Source organism: Diabrotica virgifera, chromosome 1 (assembly GCF_917563875.1).
Source record: "Diabrotica virgifera virgifera chromosome 1, PGI_DIABVI_V3a".
In the NCBI taxonomy this organism is placed as follows: Eukaryota; Metazoa; Arthropoda; class Insecta; order Coleoptera; family Chrysomelidae; genus Diabrotica; species Diabrotica virgifera.
Genome location: NC_065443.1, coordinates 106,675,847 through 106,697,838, shown reverse-complemented (window position 1 = coordinate 106,697,838; position 21,992 = coordinate 106,675,847). Strand labels below are relative to the sequence as shown.

At 32.4% G+C, this 21,992-nt stretch overlaps 1 protein-coding gene across 1 annotated transcript; it reads right to left on the bottom strand.

Annotated features, from left to right (window-relative positions):
- Nucleotides 1-1,016: 1,016 nt before the first annotated feature.
- LOC114325446 (proteasome subunit alpha type-5) lies at nucleotides 1,017-21,972 on the bottom strand. Its single transcript, XM_028273520.1, has 4 exons — nucleotides 21,816-21,972; nucleotides 21,438-21,709; nucleotides 16,343-16,548; nucleotides 1,017-1,350 (listed from the first exon to the last, which is right to left on the bottom strand). Exons 2-4 carry the CDS (start codon nucleotides 21,707-21,709, stop codon nucleotides 1,100-1,102), a joined length of 729 nt encoding a protein of 242 aa, XP_028129321.1. The 5' UTR covers nucleotides 21,816-21,972; the 3' UTR covers nucleotides 1,017-1,099.
- Nucleotides 21,973-21,992: the final 20 nt, after the last annotated feature.

Below are 21,992 nucleotides of genomic sequence, written 5' to 3'. Positions count from 1 at the left end.
CCCATATTGAGTGTCACTAATATCCAGCTCCAGTTTAGAGTGTATTCTGGCGTGGATAATTTTCAGCAGAATTTTCAAGGTATGTGACATTACATTAAGCTTATGGTTCGGTAGTCACTGCATTCTTTGACAAACACACAAATGCTGATGTCAACATTTCTCTAGGGATGATTCCCGTAGTATAGATAGCGTTGAACAGTTCTACTATTATGTCCAGGTTTTTCTCGTTGACCAACTTTATCAGCTCGCTAGGTAATTCATCTGGACCAGCAGATTTATTCGTTTTCATAGTATATTGCCTGACTAACCTCTGATTTGGTTATCTCTGGGCCCACATCTCCGGTTTGGCTATCTACGGATGTACTAGCTTCTCTATGGTCATGAAATAGTTCCACAATGTACTCTTTCCATCGTCGTAGTTTTCGTTCTGTCTCCATTATAATATTTCCATTTTTGTCGAGCAATATATTTGAGGTTCTTCTATTTCCTATTCCGGCTAGTTCTTTTTTTTTTATGCAGGTTGAAGTTGTCATATCTCTTTTGCAGTTCTTCTATTTCTTTACATTTTTCAGAGAAGTAGGTTTCTTTAGCCTCCCTAATTAGCTACATATATTTAATGGCGTTATGGTACTTCCTTATCATTATGATGTCATCAATTTGATTTCTTGGGGGATATGTTCCTTTCTATAATCGTCGTGGGAGTAAATTAAATAATGTGTTTGTTCTAGTTAAATCCTCTTTCGGACAAAACTGCACTAATCTATTACCACTTTCATTTCTCTTCCCTCTACCTTACTGTTACACATGTGTACAAATGGAAAAAGTACCTACCGTTAAAATGTATCTTTATCTTGGTCACATATTCTCGAAAACGCATTCAAGTGTCCCTATTATTTTTTGGTTAAGCCTACGATATATTCAATAAATACTATGACTATGATGAGACAAGATAAGTAAATACCCGGAAGTTCGTAATGGACAAAGGAACAGGAAAAGGTACTTACTGAAAAACCCACCATTATTATTTTTTTATTCGTATTTATAAAGAAAAAAACTTATATAAAATTAACCCTTTTCAAAATTTAGCTTACTTCCTAAGTTAAGACAATTTAGCAATTACCTCTTCCACTTGTTCCTTTGTGAACATGTGGAACATATCTTTTGGAGTCATAGTCATAACCTCAACATTTGAAGAATTCAACTTTTCTTCCATAACTTGTTTTAGAATTGTTAAAGCAGTTGTGGTAGCTTCTTCCAGGGTCATACTGCGATGATATGCCTCCTGTAAACTTTGCTGTGCACCCTCGGATCCTGATCCTATCGCCTTTGCGTCAAACTGAACAAATGTTCCTGCAATTAAAACCAAAATTTTAATCCAAATAAGAAATATAATAAATCAGCGTCGATTGTGTCATTGATATCGACAGTATGAAGCTAGAGCACCAACAAAGTATGTAATTAAATAATTGATCAAATATTTGAGGGCACGGATAGCTCAGGCGGTAGATGTCTGACTTTCATGGGGTTCGATTCCCAGCGCTGCACAGTGGTTCAAAATGCTGAAAATGTGGTCATGGGGCAAAATAAAAAGTTCCGATTTAGGGATTTTCATGTTAACAGTTATTTTCTCTTACTATCGTAGAGTCGTAATACGCTGGTATCCGGTCAGACCAGATCTATTCTTATTCATAACTCCGGGAAAAGTGAGCCATGTACGACTTTATTTTGGCAGGCAGTGAAAGTCAAAAAGAACGCGTACATTGAAAGCACTGTAGAACGTTTTGTAGTGTATCAATTTTATTGCTGTAAAGCAGATTCTTATTTTTCAAGTATGTATATATTAATTATATATTAATAGGTCTGTTCCAACCAGCGGTCAAACCAGTCAGAAACTATCAGGGAATAGTCGACCAGCGCGAGTAGAGGGGATAGCACTGATGACTATATTATGTTCTCGCACTGGCCAACTGTTTGCTGACGATTTCTGACTAGTTTGACTGTTGGTTGGAACAGACCTAATGTAAGATAAAAGTTTACTAAAGATTTGATAACAATTAACACATAAAATTTGTTAATGAATAAACAGTAAAAATATACTTGAAATAATCAAAATTCCGTAAAAATACATTCAAAAAGTACATAATTCTGCGATTAATATTTATTAATCTCAAAATGTGCAGTCAGAAGATACAGAATCACATTGGTTTGGCTGCCCTTAACTGCCTTTGCATTGCTGGCAGTTGTATGAATACAAAACTGTGAAATGACGCATATTACATGATTCTGGCGATTGTTGCGTATGTATGGGCGGTTGTACATAAGTAGTAGGTTCTGAATATTGTACTTCAAAAAGAAAATGTATTGGTAATCAGTAATTTCAAAAGTCCCTTATAATATGAAATTTCAAAAAAATGCGTTTAAAATAAAATTTTTGAACTTTTTCAGATATAATGGATCCGCCATTTTGTTAATCAAAAAAATAATGTTAGATTTTTAATGAGCAACCTTAAACTACCAAATTTGAAAAAAACTTTTGCGTTTTGATAAAATAATGTCAGATTGGTAATCAGCGATGCCAAAAACCCTTAAGGCTATGGGTACATAATTCGCAAATATTTTACGTGTATACCTACTTTTTCTGTCTTTACACGACAAATTACGTGTAGTAAAATTCACACTGGTATTGATATGTAAACATTACTAGAATGTCATTCTACTTGAAAATGTCATCATTAATTTAAAGAGATGGGTTTTGAATGTTCTTGGATAACTGTTATTTTTATAATTGGAAATTATTAATTCAGTTAATAAATGTGATAATTTTTTCACTAACTATGTTTTTGTTTTGTTTTTTTTTTTTACAATTTAGTATACTAAATATAAGTCATATATATATATATATATATATATATATATATATATATATATATATATATATATATATATATATAACACATAAAATATAATAGTTAAAATAGAGTTAACATAAATAATATAAATTACATACAAAACAAATTAAAAACAGACTGGTAAAGGTGGACATAAAAAAACAATTAAGAGGCAATATTAATTTGTTGTAAGTTGCGTATAAATTGGTTGGGTGTGGAACTAAAATTAAGCCTCTCGGTATTTTGATTTGCTAGACGTAACATTCTAGTTATAGGTTCATTGAGGCCATAATTACATCGATGAAATGGTACATGAAAAGTGGTTTCGACTGCATTTCGAGTACTGTATGAAGGAACTTTAAAACCAACCTTAGACAATAAATAAACAAACTATATAGAATTTTCAAATCATGGTGATAACGACGTTCTTCCAGTGTATTGATATTTATAAATGCTCTAATTTCGTCATAACTGTAAAACCTGTTACTCCCAGTAATAGCTCTAATTTTAAATCCCAAAAACCTAAGGAATTTGTTTTGGACCTTTTCAATTTTTTCTGCGTAAACATTATAGTAAGGTGACCAAATACTACAACAGTATTCCAAGTAAGGTCTAACAAGAGAACAGTATAACAATTTTAGGGTATTGGGACTTTTAAAATCATAGCAGTTTCGTTTCATGAAGCCAAGCATCTGTAAAGCCTTTGAAATAATAGAATCAATATGATCTGCGAATTTTAGCGATTTGTCAAACCGTATTCCAAGATCTCTTATTGTATTAACACAATCTAGTGGTGTGTTATCAAGTTTATATTCAAACGGAATACACGTTCTACCTTGATAAAAACTAATTTTATGACACTTTTTGACATTTAGCTCCATTTCATTTTCTTTACACCAATTCTGTATTTTATTTAATTGAAATTGCAGATTTTCGCAATCGTCAGGACTAGATATTTTCGAAAAGATTTTTAAATCATCCGCAAACAAAAGCTTATCACAGTTTATATCTGCAATATCATTTATAAATATAATAAATAATAGCGGACCCAGATGTGAACCCTGAGGGACCCCAGAACTGACAACTACATCCTGAGATAGACAATCCTGGATCCTTACTGCTTGGCGCCTTCCTATTAGGTAGCTTTCCAGCCATTCAAGCAGTTTCCCATCTACTCCAGCAGCTTCTAATTTAGACAATAGGATGTTATGATTTACCCTGTCAAATGCCTTGGAGAAGTCTGTATAAACAGAATCAATTTGATACCCACCCTCCAAAGCACTTGACAACGCATTCAAATAGCAAAGAAGATTTAATTCCGATGATTTGTGTTTCTGAAAACCATATTGCTCATCCACTGGAAACAATTTGAAACATACCGAGAGGCAGTCGGACACTAAGCTTTCAAATAACTTAGGAATGGTACTTAATATAGAAATCGGTCTATAATTTGTAATGTCAGATCTACTACCAGCTTTATGTATTGGCGTTAAAAAACTTAATTTCCATGAATCAGGAAAGTAACCAGTATACAATGAAGAATTAAAAATTTTCCACAATGGTCTGGCCAAAATAAAACTGCATTTCTTCAAAACTATAGGAGGTATTTTGTCAGGACCAGCACCTCTGTTCACATCTAACGCCATCATCCTTTCATATACTTGAGATATTGTAATATTACATGAATTAATCGTTATATTGGTGGTGGGAGGTAAAACACGTTTACTGATTACTTTCTCAGAATAAACTGATGAGAAATATAATGCAAAAGCATTTGCAATATCACTTGGAGTTGTATAAGTGATATTGTTCAAAGACATTTCATTTGGTAAACCTGTCCTCGTTCGTTTTGAATTTATGAATGACCAAAACGATTTAATGTTACTATGAATGGAATTCTCAGTTTTTTCTATAAAGTTATTATGACAAGTTTTTGTTAGAGCTTTACATTTACTTCTAAGGCTCGAGAATGCATTATAATCATTTAGAGAGGAACTAACTTTAAATTTTAAATGTGATAACTTCTTTTCAATTACTAGTTTCTTTAGTTCTGGCGAGAACCATTTTGGAAACTTTTTTGTTGACATTATTTTTTTTGGCACAAAAATTTCAAAAGCACAGTACATGACTTCATAGAATGTATTTAACATTTTATCTAGACTTTGATTTTCAAGAATTTGATCCCAGTTAACACAAGAAAGGTAATCATTCAAGGCGTTAAAATCAGTGTTATTAAAATCCAAATAGTAAGAGCTGTTCAGGTTTGTTGAGCAGCCATTACTACAAAGAAAATCTTTTATGGCAATGTTCAAGGCAGGATGATGCCTATCTAATGGAACTATTTCCTCATCAGAAGCTATAACTTGAATAGAACTGTCATTAGCAAATATCAAGTCCAATAAAACCACACGAGAATTGGATATTGTGTTGATTTGAAATAAATTGTGAAAATTACATAGATTTGATAATATCCAAGCAGATTGAGTTTCATTAGGAGTACAATATTGACTAAAAGTAACATTGGAAGACAGTTCATCATTAGACCACATAATGTTTGGCAGATTAAAGTCTCCGAACAAAAATAGTTTGGAAGCTGGATACTTTTCACTAACCTCATCAACACTTTCACTGAATTCGGTATATACAGCTGGTTCCGCTTTGGGTGGAATATAGACAGTTCCAAATATTGCCATAGACTGACCACTGCCAATAGTAATAAACACCTGTTCAATATTACTGCTGCTTACAAATAGGGCACTCGAGATTGACTTCCTGACCGCAATCAAAACACCGCCACCCCTAGTGTGGATGCTAGTTTCACTTGATCTATCTTTTCGGTACACAATGTAACTCTCCATACCAAGTTCAGAGTCTAGAAAATCAGCAGTCAGCCAAGTCTCAGTTAGAATAATTACATCATAGGAACAATGTGAAATATTTAATAAGAGAGTCTGAAGTTTAGTTCGAAGCCCATTTGTATTTTGGTAATAAACATGTATTCAGTGATTGTAATAATTTATTTGTACAACAAAGACTAATACTCAATCGAGAAAAGAAGAAAAGTGTTAAAGTGATTTTTTAATAATATATTGTTATGGAACGCTTACAATTTTGAACATCTTTAACAACAAAATACTTGGATCACAGAATATATTATCCTGATGTATTCTCTGCTTGGATCTTCCACAAATAATACACAATAAATAACTTTTTATTAAGTTCACGTCTTAAATCAATTATTTATCAAATACACTATATTTCAATAATATTTAATCAATAACTCAACATATTCCCGATGCAATGTCAAATATTTAAAATTGTCACTGATTGTCAGTGTCTGACTGACAATATATGCTGACAATATTATATTCGGCTAAGTGCGTTGTAAGACAAAGATAGATTTGGAAAATATTACCACGGCATTGTTTTTATTTTTTTCGAATCCTGAAAAAACCAATAAATATTTTTGAAAAATTTAAACGCAGAATGAAAGACTAAATTATTACCGAGGGCCGAAAGTCCCTTAGAATAAATAAAAAGTTTATTTTGAATGATATATTTGAAATTAAAAATCACACTAAATTTTCTCTTAGTTTTTCACCCCTGTAACTTATTAAAATAAACATTATAGAAGTTCTCAGGGACTTTCGGCCCTCGCTAATAACGTGATCTTTCATTCTGCGTTTAAATTTTTCAAAAATACTTATTAGTTTTCTCAGGATTCGAAAAAAATGAATCCCCATTTGAATAGCATTGCAGCCGAAAATACGTACCGATCCTCTTAAGTACGAAAAGTAATTCCGAAGTGTATGAACAATATACGCTTTTAAAGGTTCATGACCACCTTTTCGGCATTTGGAACCACAGTGCGCCGCGCCGGCGAGAACATCTAGACATTTTAAAAATGTCTATAGGCCCCAGGTCGACTCAGCCTGAATAAAATGAGTACCTTGGGCAAAACCATGGGTAATTATAGGCGGTTAAAGCGTAGTACTGGCCCTGTTACCTTCCTTGTATACCGTAGGCCCTAGATATATCAGACTACCCTGCTATACTCCCAAAGCCACGTTAGCGGTATAAAACGGGAGCCTATTATTATATTTGGTATTAGATATATTGAATTTCTGGAGTGGCAACAACGCATTGTGCGAAATAAAAGTGTTAAACATTTTCACCAGAGTTTATTCCGATTTTTGAGGTAATAGTGCGAAATAAAATATTAACTATATGCGAACATTTGTATAAGGTCATAAACTATCTAAAGTGCAAAAAATAGTGGCAAAAATCGGCCTATAAGTAACTTATAGAACATTTTATGTTAATCAAAACAAACGACATTTTATAAATTCCAGTTCTTTTGACAACAGATAAGAGAACAAGTCTTGATCAAATTAAAAGCGACGTTGCCGGTTTTCCAAAAAGTTTTAAAAATCCAAGAAAGGAAATCAATCAATTAATAATAAACTAAGTAAACAAGATTTCGAAGTAAAAAGAATTTTAATATATTTAAAGTCATACTCAATTATTGCTTGAGAAGTTCTAGAGCCTTCGCCGGGTCGACTGGGGAACTAGAGCTTATCGCTTGCTTTAATATAGAGTACAAATACATAAAAAATGGTGGATAGTGATAATGATTACACCTCAGAAGACAGTAAAAAGAGAAGTCTAGAGATAGATGCAGACAATATTTTTAACAAGAGCAAGAAACTATCCAGAACACCAACCAAACAACAGAAAGATGAAAACAAAATTGATCAGCTTTTAAAAATGATGCAAAATTTAACAGATCAAACACAAAGTTTAACATCGGAGGTAAAAGGAATAAAAGAAGAACAACGAGAATATAGAAATGACCTCCGAGAATTAAGAAAAGAAATAAATGAATTCAAACAAAGTAACCAACAACTACAAAAAGAAAATGATGAAATGAAACAGGAACTAAAGATAGTGAAAATGAAGGTAGAAAAGTTCGAGAAAGAGAGAAAAGCTAACAATGTTATTGTCCAGGGTCTACCGATGGATACAAATAACCCAAATGTAGTCAATGAGGTTATGGCAGATTTCGTGGAAAGAGAATTAGGTATTAAAGTAGAAATAGAAGAAGCTTATAAAATAGGGGACAAAACATGTCTTGTAAAACTAAAAAACAAAAATGAAAAAATAAAAATTATGAAGAACAAAAACAAACTAAGGAATTCAAAGCCGGAAATATATATCAATAACGATCTAACGCAAGAAGAGATGAAAATACAACAAGAAATACGGAGAATTGCAAAATTTCAAAAAGAAAACGGTAAGAACACTAGAGTAGGTTATCAAAAATTAATTATTGACGGGACTGAATGGAAATGGAACAAAGAGAAGAATGAACTGGAAAGGGCAAAGCAGGACACGCCAAAAAACTGATAAAAAAACAAATATTGGATACAACACAAAAAACGGACACGAAAATGGCAAAGGAAAAGGACCTGAACAGATTAGATAAAATAAAACATACGAACACAAAAAAATATAATAAAAAACCGAAAAAATGTGATCAACTAAAAATAAGTACGTGGAACATCAGAACAATGCTTGAACCAGGAAAAATGCAGGATATCGTCTCAGAACTAGAAAGATACCAAATTGATATTGCAGTGATTCAAGAAATCAGATGGGCAGGTCAAGGAGAAATAAATAGAAAAAACTACACACTACAGTACTCGGGACATGAAAAACAAGGTCAATATGGAGTTGCTTTCATAATTATGGGAAAAATAAAAAATAACATTATGCAATTTAAACCAATAAATGAACGTATGGCTTACCTGAGAATTAACGCCAAACCATTTAATATATCAATCATAAACGTATATGCCCCAACTGAAAGTGCTACTGCGGAGGAAAAAGACAAATTGTATGAGGAACTCGAACGAGAAATGGAGAAGTTACCTAGAGAAGACACAATACTGGTAATGGGAGATTTTAATGCCCAAATAGGTAAGGAAGACTACATTAACCAAGTAGCAGGTAAGCACACAATACACGAAAAAACTAACGACAATGGCCAACGATTATGTAATCTAGCATCTAGTACCAATATGATTATCGTTAGTACAAAATTCGAACATCCCAAATACCATAAAGTGACGTGGATTTCCCCAGACCAAAAAACATGGTCACAAATAGACCATATTCTGATTACAAGAAGGAAGCAAACATCGGTAACAGACGTGAGGTCCTACAGAGGTGCACATGCAGACACAGACCATTTTATGGTGACTGCAAAAGTAAGACAAAAAGTCAAAAGAACACTAAAAAACACGACAACAAAAAATAAATGGCACGTAGAAAAACTGAATACTCCAGACATAAGGATTAAATATGCTGATGACATGAACAAAAAACTGAAGGAACAATCTAAACCTACAAAGGATATAGAAACAGAATGGAGAAATATAAAAAAATGTATAAATGAAACAGCGGAAGTACACGTAGGGATAAAAAGAAACAAAAAAAGACAAGAATGGTATAATGAAGAATGCCATAAAATGTTAAAAAAGAAGGTAGAAATGAGACAAATGTGGATAAGAACAAATAGACAGGATTATAGGGAAGAATACAATATAATAAGGCATGCATGTAAGAAAAAAATAAGGAAAATTAGACGTGAGTGGTTGGATGATAAGATAAAAGAAATAGAAAAGAGAGTAAGAACAGAAACACAAAAGAATTCTATAAGAAAATTAGTGAGCAGAACAAAACGTTTAAAGGAAAGATAAAAAGCATAAAAGATAAAAATGGAAAAGTATCAGAAAACGATGAAGAGTATAAAGAAATTTGGACTAACTATTTTAAAGAATTATTAACAGAACAACAAGATCAAGACCTAAATGAAAACAGAGGAGAAGAGACAATGATGTTAGGAAACCAGCTACAAATACCAACAAAAGAGGAAGTTGAGGAAATTATTAATAGCAGCCGTAATGGTAAAGCCTCAGGATCGGACTGTATCAATATGGAGCTTATAAAATATGGTGGTGAAGAATTAAAAGATAGATTATACAATTTAATAAAAGACATATGGGACGAAGAAAAAATGCCGGAAGAATGGTACAAAGGACAAATTATCACGATTCATAAAAAAGGAGATCAACAGATGTGTAAAAACTACAGAGGACTGACGCTATTAAACACAGCATATAAAATCATGCCCGCCTTAATACAACGAAGACTGACCGAAGCTACCACGAATATCATAGGACACTATCAATGCGGATTTGTTAAGGGAAAGTCTACAACAGATGCCATACATACAGTTAAACAAATTATGGAAAAAGCTCATGGATATAAAATAGAAATTGAACTGCTTTTTATAGATTTTCGACAAGCATTTGATACAATAAATAGATCAAAACTAATGGTAGCTCTGAAAGAAATGGGAATACAACATAAATTAAGAAGATTAATACAAATGACAATGAGTAGAACTGTAGTTAGTATAAAAACTCAAGTAGGCGACACAGAAGAATTTGTCATCAATAAAGGGGTGAGACAAGGAGATTCATTATCAGCAACTCTGTTTAATCTTGCCCTAGAATACGTCGTCAGGAAGATCAACAAAGGCACCCTCCGAACGAGAGAAGGACAAATAATAGCATACGCTGATGATATTGTGCTAATAACAAAAAATAGAAAAACAATGGAACGAATGTTAAACGAAATGGTAACAGAAGGAAAAGTAATGGGATTAAAAATAAACCAAGAGAAAACCAAAATAATGAGATTTGACAAAAACTTTGAAAACAGAAAGGTTAGAGTAGGAGAATACACTTTGAAGAAGTCGAAAAATTTAAATATTTAGGAATATTAATAACAAACAATGGAGAAAGAGAAACCGAAATCAAAGAAAGGATTATTACAGCAAATAAGAGCTTCCATGCAAATAAAAAATTACTTAAAAATAAGTTATTGAGTAAGAAATCAAAAATGAAAGTATACAAAACAATAATTCGACCGACGATGATGTATGCAGCCGAAACTCTTAGCATGACAAAAAAACAAGAGGAAAACCTTAGAATACAAGAAAGAAAAATACTAAGAGCAATATTAGGACCAATAAAAATAAATGACAATGAATTTAGACAAAGAACGAACCTTGAGTTACTGGAAGAAATTGAGGAGGATATAGTATGTAAAATAAAACAGCAAAGAGCAAAATGGCTAGGACACATATGGAGATCCGGATCAACTACGACGATATACTCAATATTGGAATGGACACCAGCTGGCAAAAGAAGACGTGGAAGACCAAGATCTACATGGTTACAAGAAGTAGTAAGTGATCTCAACAATGCGGGCATACGACATTGGAAAGGGAAAACCAGAGACAGGAAAGAGTGGAGAAAAATAACAGAGAAAATTAAATAACGAACATGAGGACTGATCTACCTCAAAACATAGATCTAGAGAGCGTAAGCGGCGTAACCCCTAAAGGGGTGTTTAGCCACTATATATATATATTGAATTTCTAATTATTTACAAGTATTTTATATGAATATTTCTATACTATAAAGAATTGGTGAAGCTCCGACTAGAAATATTCAGTAAACATATTTGTCTTTCATTCAGTCCACTTCTGATATTCTTTCTTAAGTGATCAGTTTGTAGTGTAGTTTTATAGCTATTGTTAATTATGTAGTTACAGTAATCCAGATTTCTTTATTGGACTGTTCTACATTTTTTCTAGAGATTGAGTATTATTAATCTGGTTCCCAGAATTTTGTTAATCAATCTTCATTCGTCTCTTTCACTGAATTGAAGAGTATGGTGATATTATTCTTTTAATCACACACACTCTAATTTCTTTTGATTTTTTCTTATTTTTGCTGTGATATCTTTTTAAGTCTCTTCTTCTTCTTCCAGTACCGTCTCCTGTCGGAGGTTGGCTACCATCACAGCAATCTTAACTTTGTTGGCTGCAGCTCTGAACAACTGTATTGAATTGCACCCATACCACTCCTTTAAATTTCGCAACCAGGAAATCCTCCTACGTCCCACATTTCTCTTTCTTGAGATTTTTCCTTGGATTATGAGTCTTAGCAGAGAGTACTTTTTTCCTCTCATTATGTGGCCTAGATACTCGAGTTTTTTCGTTTGTATGGTTTTTATGACTTCGCATTCCTTCCCCATCTTCAGCAAAACATCTTGATTTGTTACTCTTTCTGTCCATGGTATTTTCCACATTCTCCTGTAACACCACATCTCGAATGCCTCAATGTTTTTGATGTTTATCTTTTTCAGTGTCCAAGCTTTCATGCCGTACAGCAGAACGGAGAAAACATAGCATCTTAACATTCTCGTTTAATACATTCTTAAGTTTATATTTATGTCCCGGCTGCATAGGAACTTTTTCATTTTGACAAACGATTGTCTCGCTATCTCAATTCGCCTCTTGATTTCTCTTGTCTGGTCATTAGTATCAGTGAAGTAATTTTTAGTCTCACTTGTCATTAATTGCAAACTAAATATAAACAAAAGGAACAAAAATCTTATAATTATGAGACTATTTTTTTTTCATAGATGAATGCTTTCCATTTTATTCTTATTTTTGCTCTATATATTGTCTAATTAATGTTTTGATATGCTAAAGGTAGTTAGTTTTTCCTATGTGTTGGGACATGCTTTATGATCTAATCATTCAATCTTCCCTTGTCCACTGCTCTCATAATTTTCTGTATCATTTCACTAATAAATTTCAATCTGTTTCAATTTTGTGCCTCTTGCATCCACCTTTTCTGGGAACATTTTAGCTCGTAAGACCATCGTGTTGGTGGACGACCTCTACTTCGGTAGGCATCATCTCTTGGTCTCCATTCCAGTATCCGCTTTGTCCATCTGTCATCTATCATTCGGACCATGTGGCATGCCAAGTTTCATTTCAGTGTTGCTATTCTTTCTACAGCATCAGCCACTGCAGATATTCATTGTGGTAGGGGAGCAAAGTATGCTAAATGCGCAGTCACCTTGAGCGTTATGGGGACCTATTGGGTTGTGAAGAGTAGGTCCTAAAACCAAAAAAAGTTGAGTAAAGCTTTCCATTTTAGTGGGGACTTTCCATTTTTAATTTAATTTTCCATTTCAAACAATAGGGAACTTGCATAAATTCTTAAATTCGAAAAAAATGTTATAAATCACAACACAACATAATTTAAAACATGTATCAAAGATAAAAAAGTTTTGTTTGTCTTTCGTTTGGCCCCTAAAGACGATTAAAAATTCAAATTAAAACAGGTGGTCCAAAACGCTTCGTGACGTCACTTGGTTTTACATTTACATTTTTCCAATAAAGTAAACAGAATTTTAAATTAGACATCAAATTATACGTCAGTAGAAAATACATTTATGTGACGTTACAAGTGTTTTTGATCGTTTGAACTATTCATAGAAAAATTCGTACTTTTACAAAATGGTTTTATTTTCAATAGTAAACCTTCGTTCCTTTCCTTCAAAAACAGTATAAAACTACAATTTTAACAAACTGGTATATATTATTACAATGACATACGATAAATGTCATTAGAATATAAATATTTTTAACTTATTCCACGACGATGAGCTTGCCAAATACCCAAGTAGGTGGAGGCCAATAAACTAAAGAAGGAGAAGAAGAATATACCTAAACATAAGGTTGTGTCTAGGTATACGTTACCGTGTACGCAAATAAAAAAGAGTGTCAGTGATTTCTTATTTCTTATTTGTTTAGTGTTTGTTTTTAAATTAACTACGGAGTGTGGACAATTATTTAGTTCTTTTAATGAGTTTAAGAACATTTTAAAACAGTACGAAAAAGATAAGAGACTATAAAGTAATATATATTTTTTTTAGTTATAAATGAAATAGTATGTATTACCGTAAAAGATTAAAATAAAAAGAAGACCTAAAGCTTTCACAATAATAATTAACTTGTTCTGAAGCTATTATCCTTGTGGCATTTTTGTAATCAACTATTCTAAATGGGAACTAAGCCAGAATTTAACCAAAAAATGATTTTATTAACGTTTCGACGTCTAAATCGGACGTCGTTGTCAAAATACAAAATATTATTAAATTAAACAAAAATGGTGTTGCTTAGTAAAAAATTTTTCTAATAATTTATTTAATCTGACTAATTTTTGTATTTTGACAATGACATCCGATTTGGACGTCGAAACGTTAATAAAATCATTTTTTTAGTTAAATTGTGGCTTATTTCGCATTTAGAATAGTTGATTATAATAATTAACTTACGTATAAAACTTATTTTAGCAATATTTTGTATGTGTCATATCAACTAAATACATATATTTATTTTGCTAACCTAAATATATACTTTTATATATACATTGATTTATTAAAATTAAGTTTGAAACATCTAAATAGTTCTGCTTCCCTTCCCTTAACAAGTATTTTTCTATCAAACAAACACTAAACATATCAAAATAGCATGTACCAAAATATACAGTCACTGCGCACGTTAAATAATGAAGTCACTGGCTTGATCAAGTTTAATTCGCGTGTATCTAACTTTTTTATTTGCGTACACGTTAGAGTGTACCTAGACACAGCGAAATATAACCATAATAATAACTAATGTAAAACTATGTGACGTCACGGGTCGTATGAACTATTTTATACCGCAGAAGACTTTAAATATGTATTTCTAAGTTATTACGATTTTTGAAGCGTGAAATTTTGGAAATCTCATTTTTAAACAAAACTGAACATTATTATGTAACAAAAAAAATGTGCAAGTTCCCTATTGTTTTTTAGATTATAGCGCCATCTATCCACAATTCGAAAAAATATCTCAAATAAAAGTTACTTATTTTTACGTAAGGAATCCAAATCTGCAATAAAAAATGGGGGCTCCCATTTAAGATTTTAAAGTAACCCACCACCCCACCTCCGTGGGGGGTCGTGTTTGGTGCCACTCGATAGACTTTTCAAAAATATTGAATAAGTGTATTTTTTAGTTTTTCGATCTGACATGCGCAAAATATCGTGGGATTCGTATTTAAAATATTAAATTTACCCCCCACCTCTCTCCGTGGGAAGTCGTGTTTGGTATTATTCGATATATTTTTGAAAAATATTGAGCACATATTTTTTAGTTTTCCGATCTGTCATTCATTTCGCGAAATATTCGCTTTTTTCTTGTGAAACTTTGGGACTCACCCATTTCCTTACGCCCAGCTTAAATCTTCAGATTTTTGAAATACTCTTTTGCATGTACTAAACTTACCTTATCTTAATCTGACAACTTCAAGTTTTTGTAAGGATAGATTTTTTTTTGGCCCCCCTTAACGAACTCCCCTGTATTAAGAGCCAATATATGGTAGAGGTACATTTTCAGGGTACAAGGTTTCTCCCCATGTAATAATCTGACGCGCTCGAGTAACTGCAAAAATCCCTGCTTGGGCTCCCCTGCCATTGTAGGTGGAGGTTTGGGATCATGTCCAGAAGAGAAACATTTAACATAACAAGCTCCATCACGCTTTGAGCCACATAGATCTTTTGCAATGTACTACACATTAATTAAAGGTTTTTACTTTAAGACATATTGGGAAGTCGGATGATTTGAAAACAGGGTTAAACTTTCTGAATGCTGCCCGAGTCAGTTTTATATGACAGAGAAGCTAAATGGCTTGATTATCTTTTTTTATGCAAATCTCATGGATCTTGTTTCCACATTATATTTTCACTAACTACTACATTTGTCATCATAAGGATTTTGAACAAACATTGATTTTTAAAAAGAAAAGGTAAAACTGATTTAGAAGTTCCTTGGCCTCATCAGCTGGTCACTATCAGTTTTCTTATTAGTAATTAATTTATTGTAAATGTTTATGCTGTAACTAGTTGTTATAGACTATTTTGTGGCTAAAGGTTTCATGATTGAAGCCATATAAAAGGCAAAAACAAATTAAAGATAAATAAAATTCACAAAATTTAAAGCTAATTGATTACTCAAGCAAATACTTGATTACAGGCAAAGGTATATATTTCTATGAATTTCACTCTTGTGTAGTTTCCTTTGCTGGATAGATGAAAATTTAAAATCTGGTCCAAAAATAAATGTTCGAAAAACCTCTGTGAGAAAGACAATGGCGAATATAAAAAAAATCCTCCCTAAATGATGTAGAATCAGATTTACAGGTACTGGTAATAAGGACATGGAGAGACTGCCTCTGAATATGGAATGCTAGAAGGAATATTGAATGCTGGAAGGTTCTTTTAAAAGAAGCTAAAGCTTGTCAAGAGCTGTACAGTTATAAAGAATAAGAATTACATACTTATTTTAAAGTAGAGGACTTTTCAACTCTACTTTAAAGTAGAAGTATTTTAAAGCAGAGGATAGCTGCTTCAAATATTTGAAGCAAATCATTTTGTGTATTAAAATGATCACTTAAGTAGCACCCTGTAAAGATATTTACCTGATGGATCCATATGGTACAACTGAGGTCCTTTTTCATCTATACCAGCAAACAAAATTGCTACTCCAAAAGGTCTAGACATGGCTGCACCATCTTCATCAGAATCTCCGAACTGAATAGCCAAATTTGATACACCTTGTGCACAGGATTCTACACTTATATTTTCATTGTAGACAAACCAATGATTCTGACATTCCACACGAGCTCTAAAATATATAAGAAAATTAATTTAATGTGGAATTTACTTACAATAGAATAAAATAACGTGTGATCCAAAATTATTGTCACCATAGGTGGCTCTGAACAACAGAGATAGCTATACAGTGAATGTCTATTCTTAATTCAGATATACTTTCCAGTTTACGTCAACTTTGCAGTGTACGTCAACTTAACAAGAAAAGTAAGGTTATGTAGAGATCTTGTTTGATTTTATTTATTATTGTTACTTATAATTTTGTTAATTCTTTTTATTTTTGATTAAAGTTCTGGTTTTGACTGATTTTTTATATTGTATAATGTTAATCAAAATTAATTGATAAACCAATGATATAAATTCAGATTAAAACAAGACATAAGTAATTTTTTGCACGGCTAGCTTTGATCCCAATAATTGTGGATCACTCGTTATGTAAAACATGTGCTATTAAAACTGGTCTTGATATTGCTTCTTTTTTATTTTTCTTCTTCTTCTATAGCACTACAGCCCAAATTGAGCCTTGGCCTCCTTTATTTTTTGCCGCCACTCTTGCTTGTCTGTGGCTGCTCTTCTCCATACACGTGCTACAAAAGGGCTTGTGCGTCGCTGTTTACTGTGTCTTCCCAGCGCTTTCTTGGCTTTCCAACTGGTCTCTTTCCCTGTATTCTAGCATTCAGTGCTCTTTTTGGTAGCCTATCCTCTCCCATTCTTATCACATGTCCGGCCCATTGCAATCTTTGTATTCTAATGAAGTCTGACAGGGGTGTTTCCTTATAAAGTTGATAAAGCTCGTTGTTGTATTCTGCTTCTGAAGATTCCGTTTTCCCTCACAGGTCCTAGTACTTTTCTTTCGAATGTGTCGAGTTTACTTGTTTTTGGATGTTTCTTTCAGGACCCATGCTTCACTGCCATAGCATGCTATTGGTCGCTATCTTCTTTTTTATGTCATTTTTATATTATTCAAATCTCCTGCTTTTCTCCCATTTACTACTACTACTATAGTTCATTCGCTTTTAAGATGAGTTAAGATGCCAGTTTCAGATGCCTGATTCGTGAGTTTTTCATGACCATTAATTTCTAACCAATGACAAGCTGCGACGACACAAAAACCTCACAAATCAGGTGTCTGAAACTGGGTCTTAGCTCATCTTGAAAGCGAATGAACTATAGTAACTAATAATAACTAATAACTTGAGGGATAGCGAGTAAATTAATTTTATAATTCATAACATATATTTCCCATTATTGGCCAACATGTTGTTTTGTAAATATGTTTTGCTTCTATTTTTCTTTAACTATTTTGGCACATCTTCTTTAACTCATTTCGCATTCACAAATATTAACATAATTTTTCATATTCGCATCCACAAAATCTGTGCGAATGTTTTGTGAATATGAATTATCAGAAAAAAAAATTTAAAGATAATAAAATCGAAACCTATTCACTTCTCATCTTTTTTTTTTATTACGAAAAGGTAACTTAACCTTGTATAATCATATTATCAGACACTTTATGTTATTATTTGGTATTATGTAATAAAACTTAGGTTTAGGTTAATTTACACTAAACATCAAATAACTTTTCATTAGAAATTTAGAAAACACTACAAAAATGGAAACAAATTTAAAAAACTGAATATTTGCATTCGCATCTGCAAATGTTGGTAGTAGATATTCTCATTCGTGAATATTCAAAAAATGACATTCATTATATCACTAACCTTTGGTATATTGTTTAAACATTCTGCAATTATGGTTGTAGTTTATTTAGAAACATAAACTTGACTACATCGTAAAACATAAATAGTAATAATTAAATACTTTAGATAACACTACATTACACAGTAAAGAAATATACATAATATACATAAAAATACATATTTATTAATGTGAAAGATTTGCCTTTTTGGATACTAGCTTTTCAAACCTGGACTCTTTATTGAGTAGGAGAACAATTAAGTCATTTTTGAGTTCTCAGCGGTTTCTTACTTTTGTTTCAATAAAAATCATTGATAAAACTAGAATATCATCTTCCATGTCACTTACTCTTCTTTAGATAGTATTATTAGAAAGCGGTATGGTATTTTATTTTTGAAGCATCTTCTTTACTTACTGTATTTCCATCATCTCGACAGCTGCACCTACTAGTAACTTGCCAGTAATGCCTTTTCATTTGTAGTTATGAATGATGAAAAATCTCTTGTTGATTATGAAAAGACCTTAGCTTTCTTTCATATAATTTTATAGGCTACACTTTTTTGTCTAGATGTTTGCTTTTTAAATGCACAAGTTCTGAGGACTTCATACTGTCTTTTGACAAAACTTCTCCACACATGACACACTGTGGCTTATCGCGATAACTATAAAGGCATATTTAACACACCACTCACTGTACAATTTATATTTCCTTTTATTATTTTTATTTTCAGAAATACACGATTATAATGATCTTTTAAAAAATTTATCCACGTCTAATAAACTAGAGATGGTGTAGGTAAAGATGAAAAGAAAACATAGTATGAATAAGCTATGCACACTTTACTAGAGAAGAACATCACAACTGTTGTTGCTTAATCATGTCTTCCTGCTTACACTTGAGTCCACAAGTCTTTTCATGTGTGTCATTAATACCTGGCGAGATAAAACACATACTTTTATCTAGCATCATTCTCTTCCACGCATGAAACTAATGACAAACCAGCTACCGCCTGTTATTAAGTAAAAGCACATGTTATTTTTATGAACGATCTAGACTCAGACTCAGTACATTGAAAAGAGATAGGTACAAAAAAAGACGATTGGGGATGTTTTCACATATTTTAAGTACAATTTCTGACGTTTTGGTTTGTTTACTTTTGTGGCTGTCAGTTTGTTGAATTTTTTGCTGATATTTTGTCGAATTTTTGCATTTTGAAAAACAAACGAATTTAACAAAAAGAAAATGTTATTAAATTTTTTTATAAATTGTTTATTTATTTAATAATCAATGATAATAAAAGAATTTATTAAGCTACTTCAAATGTAGCTGTAATTATGCACCAAAATTTTAAAGTAAAACTTAAATTTGAAATTATATTTATTTGATAATGTCAAATTTTATACTATAACCCATGATCAGAGTAATACCCCCACTTTCTGTCACTTGCTGTTGCGTTTAGTAAATTTCCAACTTATTTCTTATGCTTTAAATGATGACACACAGGTAAAGACTTATGGGCTCAACTGTACACAAAGTCAAATTTACAATTCCAGAAAAATCTAGATACTAATGTAGTACCCTCTCTTGATTAAATATGGAAGGAAATCATAAGAAGAAATTGTGTAACTGGCTCATCGGCGGCACACATTTTTTCTGTACATTAACAAACATTAAACAACTGTACCAAATTTTAGATGACATATTCTTCCCCTTGATTTGAAAATGTTATTTAAATGGCGAATGAACTGACCATGATAAGACAATGAAATTGCCAACTAAATTTTTGGTCAAAATGGTTCTCAATTTAAGAAACTTTGGGAAATACTGTAATATGATAAGAATTTTTTGTGGTCAAGAGTTTTGTGTTAAGTTACTGTAGTGTTCAGTTGTTCTTCTTCTTTTGGCGATATATTAGGACCCCCTAACATTGGCAATTACATTCTCTGTACAAGAGAATCTGTGAAATCTCTGCACAAGAGATTTAATGTTGGAGCTAATAGTTGGGTTGGCTAGGTGCTACATTTGCTCCGCTTCGTTTTATGGAATGGAAGCTTGGACCTTGAATGTGACACAAAAAATGAAAAAACTAGTCAATCGAGCTGTGAGTATATAGAAGAATTCTGAAAATATCATAGACAGGACATGTCACAAACAAAGAGGTTCTGAGAAAGATACAGAAATGGAAATCAAATACAATCAAAACAAGAAAATTTACTATCTCGGACATAATAGATGTGGACAGAACTAGAACTTGCTCCAATTGATTATTATGCAAGGAAATATTCAAGGAAAAAGAAGCATAGGGAGACATAGAATATTGTGGCTGAAAAACCTGAGAGAATGGTACATATATGTACAGCTGGTTCCTAAAAAAACTGATACGACTCTAATGCTGGCCACTCACTTACGGATATCGAAGAGGCCGAGCGACTGACAGGCGGTTAATTGAAGCCAAAATCACCACATACACGCAGTTTTCGTAAAGGCGTTGGCACGGCCGATCACAAAACTGCATGTGTGCAGCGTCTCAACTGCAGTTCATTAACCTAACTACTCAAATAACGGCCTTCAGTCCTGGCCTGCATGCCATGGCCTCTTCGATATCCATAAGTGAGTGGCCAGCATTAGTAAGATTTGATCATTTTGAGCAGTGTATTTGATCTGACATTATATTTACTATGACAGACAAATAATAAAGTAAACAAACGAAACAACAAACAACATTGTTAATTCATAAATTGTAATAATTATTAAGGTCTAAATTTTGATATTATTTTGAATTCCTGCATTTTATAACGAGTATATGAATGATAGTTTTTACATAAAATAGGGTTGTTGATATTATTTTTATTATAATTAAGGAATAAAACAAACGACTTAACTCAACAATATATTAAATTTTAAGATTTGGCAGTGACAGTGACAATATGTTAATAATAAGTATTTATCCTTCAAAATACACTGCTCAATTGTCTACAAAATATGTTTAAGAGTCGTATCAGATTTTTTAGGAACCAGCTGTACATCAAAGGAACTTTTCAGAGCAGCCGTCTCTTCAAGTCTGAATAGCTATGATGATTGCTAACCTCCAGAAGAAGACATCATGAATTATATATTTACTACAAATGAGCATAATAAATGTCTAATGTGAATGTACTAATGATAGTAAGCAAATGTTTGAACTAATAATTCTGAATTACCTATCTATCATAGTCCTTGAATCTGCCATAAGTCCTGAAACCGCACATCCAATATGTTTGTCAACTTCTACAATTTTCTCAATCGTAGTAGGTTCCATTAATGGGGAAGTAATGCGTTTTTCTACAGCAAGCACTACTCCACCACTGGTGCATATTCCAATAGCGGTAGATCCTAACTTAATAGCTTCTATGGCATATTCTACTTGAAATAATCTTCCTTCGGGTGAAAAGGTATTGACTCCCCTATCGTATTCACTTCTTGTAAGAAACATCTAAAAGAATTAATGAAAGAGGTTAGGTAGATGACAAAGCGGTTACAATTTACTGAAAGACTACAAACCAAAATTAAATTTTAGTAAATTGTGTTTAACTACATACTTTGTAAACAGGACTATGTTAACGATTAACAATATTTATAAAACTTATACAAAAGAAACTTGTAATAGCAATGAAAACTTCCAAACTCAAAACTGCAAGTAACAAAGTTTGGATGAAATGACAATTGACAATGACAAATAAAATATGACAACTTCAAAAAAGATGACAGTTGACTAG

What these genes read in the sequence shown, in the direction of transcription:
- LOC114325446 (XM_028273520.1), bottom strand. Translation starts at nt 21,709, where the DNA reads ATGTTTCTTACAAGAAGTGAATACGATAGGGGAGTCAATACCTTTTCA. An exon ending in TCAAGGACTATGATAGATAG is followed by an intron (nt 16,549 to 21,437) that starts GTAATTCAGAAT and finishes TATATATTTTAG; the next exon opens with AGCTCGTGTGGAATGTCAGA. An exon ending in GTACCATATGGATCCATCAG is followed by an intron (nt 1,351 to 16,342) that starts GTAAATATCTTT and finishes TTTTAATTGCAG; the next exon opens with GAACATTTGTTCAGTTTGAC.